We start from the raw sequence: 8,177 nt of genomic DNA on the forward strand, positions 1-8,177 counted from the left end.
ATTGATACAAAACATTCATTATATAAATTATTAGAAATACGACGCAAGGGAGCACACGGAGCCCGAATTTGCCAAGTGGTTAAGACGTCTGACCGTTTACGATCACTAGTCCTCAACAAGTGAGTCGCGGGTTCGTTGCCTACATGGGACGGTCTCCAGGTACTCCTCGCCGGTTGGTGTTTTTCTCTGCAGGTACTCCGGTTTTCCTCCAACACCAAAACCTGGCACGTCCTTAAATGGTCATAGCTGATAAGAGGATGTTAAACACACACAACACTAAGAAGTAAGTTATTGCAGAAGTCAAACAAATCAATATTTCTTACACCAATAATTGCTTTACGACACCAAACTTATTATCTCTTGTCAGGGGCCAAGGGGAAGATATACAGTTTGTCGAATAATGTTGCAGTACTTACCAGCTGTGGTAAAACTGGCCACAAACAGACCAAAGCTTCTATTGGCAATGAACAGTTCGTCGGGATCGTTGGATTTGGTGCTCTTACGTCCAGCAACAATACCAATAATAAGAATAGTAACATAAAATACCGCTAAAACCACCAAACCGAGAACATCCACAGCCATGTTTCAACTGCGTATCGTCATATATCTTGAAGATAAAAACGTTTGTTTCTGACTCCTATCTGTATCCGTCTCGGTGTCCTTGTTATTTCTGATGTTTCAAACATATGCAATTAATAGGTGCCACGTCGTTTGTTGCAACATCTGGTGTACCTGTCTATCCTGTCGCTGTGTTTTTTTTTAAATTTTAAACCGTCACACTGTCAGAGATATTCTTTATAATGTCATGGTACACGCACTGTCACGGTGAAATAGGTAACGCGGCACTGTATAAGTGTGATGTGGTAGGTATGGCTATAGCAGTAGGGGGACCGGGCTATCTTTGGACTCTTACAGGCAAGCAAGCGTTGGTACAGCGCCTACGAAACCAAGTTAACAGAAAAATAGTCAAATTATCCCCTCTTGAGCAAGAAAGGCAATTTTACATTGTAATGAAATGTTAAACATTTTCAGGTAAGTTCACCGTTCGGTTATGTCTATTAGAGCTTTAATGGGACCAGAATGACTTCTGTTATACACTGTTTTTTTGTTTTGTGTTAATTCCAACCATCTACAGCTTGGATTACCAAACTCAACACTTTGTACTCTTATTCAGTTCTCACTCATCTGCTAAGGTATTCCCCCCATAATAAGCATTAATGCTGTATCAATACAGTCCAATGAGTTCTGGTTCCACGTGGCCAGTCCATGTGTCCTGGATACGAGACATATCCACCGCAGGATTCATTATAGGAAAAGGTAACGCCAGCACCTGAAGACACATAAAACTATTCACAAATAGCCATGCTTCTAGCGTTCAGAAACAATATAAGCACACTGACTTCTTATGAAAGTAAAAAAGAAATCCAAAAGGAAACGGCGCCTTCACGATTTCTCCCTCAAATCTAGCGAAGAATGTGGGTCACTAACAATTTAAGATACAATAACCAATTATTTAGTCATGGAAGAAACTAGCTATTCCAACTTTTTTTGTGACTGATCTTATATGGAAGCTTTATTTGTGACTGATCTTGTATGGAAGCTTTATTGTGACTGATCATGTATGGAAGCTTTATTGTGACTGATCTTGTATGGAAGCTTTATTGTGACTAATATTGTATGGAAGCCTTATTATGACTGATCTTGTATGGAAGCTTTATTGTGACTAATATTGTATGGAAGCCTTATTATGACTGATCTTGTATGGAAGCTTTATTGTGACTGATCTTATATGGACGCTTTATTGGGACTGATCTTGTATGGAAGCTTTAATTTATTGTGACTGATCTTGTATGGAAGCTTTGTTGTGACTGATCTTGTATGGAAGCTTTATTGTGACTGATATTGTATGGAAGCTTTGTTGTGCCTGATATTGTATGGAAGCTTTATTGTGACTGATATTGTATGGAAGCTTTGTTGTGCCTGATATTGTATGGAAGCTTTATTGTGACTGATATTGTATGGAAGCTTTATTGTGACTGATATTGTATGGAAGCTTTGTTGTGCCTGATATTGTATGGAAGCTTTATTGTGACTGATCTTATTTGGAAGCTATACTTGTGACTGATCTTGTATGGAAGCTTTATTGTGACTGATATTGTATGGAAGCTTTGTTGTGCCTGATATTGTATGGAAGCTTTATTGTGACTGATATTGTATGGAAGCTTTATTGTGACTGATCTTATTTGGAAGCTATATTTGTGACTGATCTTGTATGGAAGCTTTATTGTGACTGATCTTGTATGGAAGCTTTATTGTGACTGATATTGTATGGAAGCTTTATTTTTTTGTGACTGATCTTGTATGGAAGCTTTGTTGTGACTGATCCTGTATGGAAGCTTTATTGTGACTGATCTTGTATGGAAGCTTTATTTTATTGTGACTGATCTTGTATGGAAGCTTTATTGTGACTGGTCCTGTATGGAAGCTTTATTTTATTGTGACTGATATTGTATGGAAGCTTTGTTGTGACTGATATTGTATGGAAGCTTTATTGTGACTGATCTTGTATGGAAGCTTTATTTTATTGTGACTGATCTTGTATGGAAGCTTTGTTGTGACTGATCTTATATGGAAGCTTTATTTTATTGCGCCTGATCTTATATGGAAGCTTTATTTTGCTTGATCTTGTATGGAAGCTTTATTGTGACTGATCTTGTATGGAAGCTTTATTGTGACTGAATTTGTACGGAAGCTTTTTTTTTGACTGATAGTATATGGAAGCTTTATTGTGACTGATCTTGTATGGAAGCTTTATTTTATTGTGACTCATATTGTATTGAAGCTTTATTTTATTGTGACTGATCTTGTTTGGAAGCTTTGTTGTGACTGATCCTGTATGGAAGCTTTATTGTGACTAATATTGTATGGAAGCCTTATTATGACTGATCTTATATGGAAGCTTTATTGTGCCTGATCTTGTATGGAAGCTTTGTTGGGACTGATCTTGTTTGGAAGCTTTGTTGTGACTGATCTTATATGGAAGCTTGATTTTATTGCGCCTGATCTTATATGGAAGCTTTATTGTGCCTGATCTTGTATGGAAGCTTTGTTGTGACTGCTCTTGTATGGAAGCTTTATTGTGACTGATATTGTATGGAAGCTTTATTTTATTGTGACTCATATTGTATGGAAGCTTTATTTTATTGTGACTGATCTTGTATGGAAGCTTTGTTGTGACTGATCTTGTTTGGAAGCTTTATTGTTACTGATCTTATGTGGAAGCTTTATTGTGACTGATCTTGTATGGAAGCTTTATTGTGACTAATATTGTATGGAAGCTTTATTATGACTGATCTTATATGGAAGCTTTATTGTGACTGATCTTATATGGAAGCTATATTTGTGACTGATCTTGTATGGAAGCTTTATTGTGACTGATCATGTATGGAAGCCTTATTGTGACTGATCTTGTATGGAAGCTTTATTGTGACTGATCTTCTATGGAAGCTTTATTGTGACTGATCTGATATGGAAGCTTTATTGTGACTGATCTTATATGGAAGCTATATTTGTGACTGCACTTGTATGGAAGCTTTATTGTGACTGATCCTGTATGGAAGCTTTATTGTGACTGATCTTGTATGGGAGCTTTAGTGTGACTGATCTGATATGGAAGCTTTATTGTGACTGGTCTTGTATGGAAACCAACACTTGAATTTGCTTGTTAGGCGAATGCAGGTCCCCGAAAAATAAGTAGTATTTCCATGATTGGGTGCTTGGGTATTTTACTGCTCGAGAATTACAGAATCAAAGTAATCACGGACTTATGTAATCCCTTGTGTACCCCTCCTTCTCTGAATATCGTAACGAAGGTTAAAGACCTGTATAACAATTCAGTTTCTGGTTAATGTGGATAAGCTGTATATACGGTTTTAAGTTTTGATGTTCAATATGCTATATTCACGAAGCACTTGTATTATACTAATCGGGCCATTATCTAGAGACTGTATTGGGAAGCTATCTACAATTACGTAAGGCACAGCTGCTGTCGCATTGGGAAGCTATCTATTAACTCGTTAGGCACATCTGCTGACGGCTACTTTAGTATAAGTCAATATTCTCTTTCACTTAGGTCCTTTCCATTGAAACAAAGTTCAACAAGTCGCGAGCATGAAACTACGCAATGATGTACAAGGGGAGAAAACACTTACACACACACTTTAGAGTATTGGAATACGAGGCGTAGTAATTTGAACCAAATATAGTTCGGACTTTCACTGATTGAAAACGCCATTGTTAAAGATCTTTACATATTTTCTTTGATTTGTTTGTCTTATACAGATTTATTTTACCATATTATACCATTGATCATATAAAATAATGAACGCATTATCTAAAGATCTTGCGCGGAAGGAGATAAAGTGTTGTTGTTGTTGTTTTGAAGAAATTTTACATTTTTTCTTTGATTAATGGATCGTTTATTTCATCATTTTAAAGCATTAATCATACCGTGAAATAATCAACACAGCATTTAAAGATCTTCCGCGGAAGAAGAAAGTCTGTTTTGTACAGGCTTGGCGAGGACCGCTATGAATGCTGTAGACAGCATCCAAAAAAGGGTAACTCCGTAACTCGTTAGGAAACCTCCATTTATTGAAGATTACGAGGAACATATGAAATATTTTCATCAATTAGATGTTGCACATAAACATCGTTTCATTTTGGCCTTCACATTTTCCCGAACCTGAACTAGAATAAGGAATTTTACACACTGCCTATGCCATCCATTAAACTGACGTAATTTCCTCCACTCGGCATGGTCCCTTTTATTAGGTCTGAAGAAGGCTATTATAAAAGACAAATTCCTACAGATTGCACACGACACTCAAAAATGATCAAGGTAGTGCAAATCTGTTTGTACAAAACACACATTCACATAATAAAACCCTACCAAGCCAACTGCAATGAAGAAGAGCTGTATGACGTCAGCGTAAGCCACCGCATAGAGGCCCTCGAATAAGGTATAGCCGACCGCCACACAGGTCGACACGATCTCGGAAATGGTCATATCCAGGCCCAGTACTATAGATAGCGTCGTGCCTGGAAACATTTTATTAGCAATTAAATTAAAAAGGGGAAAAAACGATGGTATTGTGGTGATGTGATTTTAACAAAATCTTTCATTTTCTTCCACTCATGATTTCACAGATGGCGCCACTATAAAGATATACAAATAGTTTTCATCGAAAGTATCAACTCAAACATAATAACCCAAACACAGTTTACCTAAAGCTCCTAAAATGGCAACCTCCCAAAACAGGTCTCAAAACAACTCGGGGAAGAAAAGCAATTCTCTCATTTTGTTTCCGTATTTTTGCTGGAAAGGATCAAAGATGGTGGAGTATTTCATACTGCGGACCTTCGGGGCGATTATTATCCCAGCTTGAGAAATAGACATATATGACGATAAATTTACAAAGCCACAATAACCTGTGTAACTAGTAACAGGGGTAGACACTAAATCCTGTGCCTCTTGTCCAATTTATTATAAGATATACTTCAATTATGGTGATATATCTGTCGGACAATTAATCATTTCATAAAAAACAAAAACCCAGATATACATCTGTTTCTGCATAACAAATAACGTCAGCAATACCAATTCAGTTGCCTTCTTTTGTTACAAAGCTTTGATTTGTGGAGCGGTGCAATTTTTGGAGTTGATATTTTCAAACTATTCCGCATGAACATGTAGCCTGCGTGACTATACAGGAGGTAGAAGTACGAACATCGTCTGTACACTGATATCATATTTCTCCTGGAAAACGTAAGTTTAACCATTCTGACCCTTGCGCAAAAACGGAAGAAAAGAATAAACTATCCAGCAAACCCCGGTGTTCAGACGTACAGTTTGAGCCATTTAAAAAAAAGTTTTTATAACTTATTTAACGTCGAAAGAACATATTTTAAATACCCAATGTAACATTATAAGCTTATTCGACCTATCTTTCTTTGAACACTGGGTCACATTCGCCGCCCTGAAAATATACACCGACCAATCTAGATAGGTTGTTGACAAAAATTTGATTGTATTAAAACCAATATGGCTTCAGTTGCTGGTTTTCGTTTCATTTCTTTTAGATTTTAAACATATGTCAATTACAGTCTTCGCTGCTTTAAACAAATTCAATCAATATTAGTATGAAATCTGCGGTTGTTTCTAACTTGAACAATATCATAGTTGGTTCTCATTTTGATAACACATAACTTCGACAATTTCAGAATAACTCGTTATTGTACACATTTAATGTCAACAATATCACAACTGCTCTCTTCTGTTTAGCACAAAGCATCAAACAAGTGTAGTTGTATGGAAATACAGTTATGCATTTTAGCTAATAGCGTTAATATTTTAAGTTAAACACTAGTGACATCTGTCTAGATTCACAGATGCATACCTGACAAAGGCTTCAAAAGCATTTTTGTTGAGATTAGTGGCATATAAGAGCGCTACATGTGTCTGCTTTTGACAACCGGAAGTTTACAAACCAAACCGGTGAAGTGGGACGGGAACACCCCCTGACGTTTGACCCATATCAATCCGCCATCACATATTAAAATCTACTAAAACTATACATTTTTCTACAATATCTAGATTTCATTCAATGTAAAATATGTCAACAAATACTCGGAGGCACTGTATTGAACCGGAACAATTTGAGGTAGGGATTACAATCGTATGAAACACTTGCTGATTGGCTGATTTAGTTGTGTGAGTCCTGTAAGGGAGCACATGGAGTCCGCATTGGCCATGTTGTTAAGGCGTCTGACCGTCTACGATGATCTGCCACCGCCAGTGGCTTGTGGGTTCTGGCCGCAGGTCGGCGGTGTTTATGCAGTTAATCCGGTTTTCCTACACCACAAAAACCGGGCATGTCCTTAAATGACCATGGCTGATAAAAGGACGTAAAAACAAACAAAACAAGGTAAGGAAGCACATGTTAAAAACTAAATAGTAAGTTGTTGCAGAAAGTCAAACAAGTAAATAAACAATTAATATCTATATTTAAATGCATTTATGATGTGTGCTTGTGGTTTTAATTTTAATTTAATAAAGTGTTATTTTCATGTGCTTTATTTCAAGCGAGTGGCTTGGCTACACGCTTGGATATGCACATTAGTCACGTGACATCATAATGACGCCTGGCGGAAGTTTCTGCGTATAGGTCACGTGACTCGCACACAAAGCGTCACTAAGAAGAAAGAGCAAAGGCTAAAGGTAAAAAGTCATTTATATTTGCATACCCACCACCTCCCCTTTCTCCACTAGGGTGAAATTATGTGGTATTTCTAAGTAATTCATTTTTACATTTCCTTTGCTCTTGATGATAATTGTTCTCTTCAGTATTTTGTTATCAATTTGTATTTTTAGTCACGTTCATTGTTATACCTCTATTTGTTAAGAGGGTTTAATCATTATGTAACGGTGAGGCCATATATACCCTCAACTACAAAAGTCAAACTTGTTTTAAATTACCTTGGCAAATACGTAATGCTATGTACTGTTATATGTACTGTTTTATTGCTAAACATTATGTAAAGTCATATGCAGTTGTGTAATGTTGTTATATAATGTCGTTATAATAAACAGCCATTACAATCACAATTGTTGTTGAGTAGTTTTGTTGTCTAGTGTACAAGCTTGCAGTCTTGACGTCATTCCATGTGAACAAGCAGCATGGCATAAATATTTCTTACATTTATAATTGCTTCGCGACACCAAACTTATTCAACTTACTCAATTAGAGCAAAAAGTATTCAGTAGCTTATTGTTGTTGCCCTTAACCCTTTAATGACAACCTCTCCATCAGGTCCCGATCCCGAAACCTCTACACCTTGTCCCGATAGTTACAATAGCTTCGTCTGGTACCAATAATGACAATCTCTCCGTCTGGTCTCTATAATGATATCCTCTGCGGTCGTCTCTATAATGACAAATGTAACACATTTTTAAAACCCGTTTAAATTTATGAACATGGTAATATCGGCTACCAAGCCTCTAATTTGTAAAAACGTAACAATATATGTAACTCTAGGAACCCCTTCATACAGTATGATCATAACGATATAGGTTACTCTGTAACCATTCAGAATGAGATCATTAGTTAAGTATGAAT

General features: G+C 36.7%; 1 protein-coding gene across 1 annotated transcript in view; it reads right to left on the reverse strand.

Annotated features, from left to right (window-relative positions):
* LOC110448166 (high-affinity choline transporter 1-like) overlaps positions 1 to 582 on the reverse strand; it is a 14,041-nt gene extending 13,459 nt beyond the window's left edge. Inside the window, exon 1 of the mRNA XM_021494266.1 lies at positions 388 to 582. Within this exon, the coding sequence (XP_021349941.1) occupies positions 388 to 582 (195 nt within the window). The remainder of the gene's footprint in view (positions 1 to 387) is intronic.
* Positions 583 to 8,177: the final 7,595 nt, after the last annotated feature.

Source organism: Mizuhopecten yessoensis, unplaced genomic scaffold (assembly GCF_002113885.1).
Source record: "Mizuhopecten yessoensis strain PY_sf001 unplaced genomic scaffold, ASM211388v2 scaffold3855, whole genome shotgun sequence".
Taxonomy (NCBI): Eukaryota; Metazoa; Mollusca; class Bivalvia; order Pectinida; family Pectinidae; genus Mizuhopecten; species Mizuhopecten yessoensis.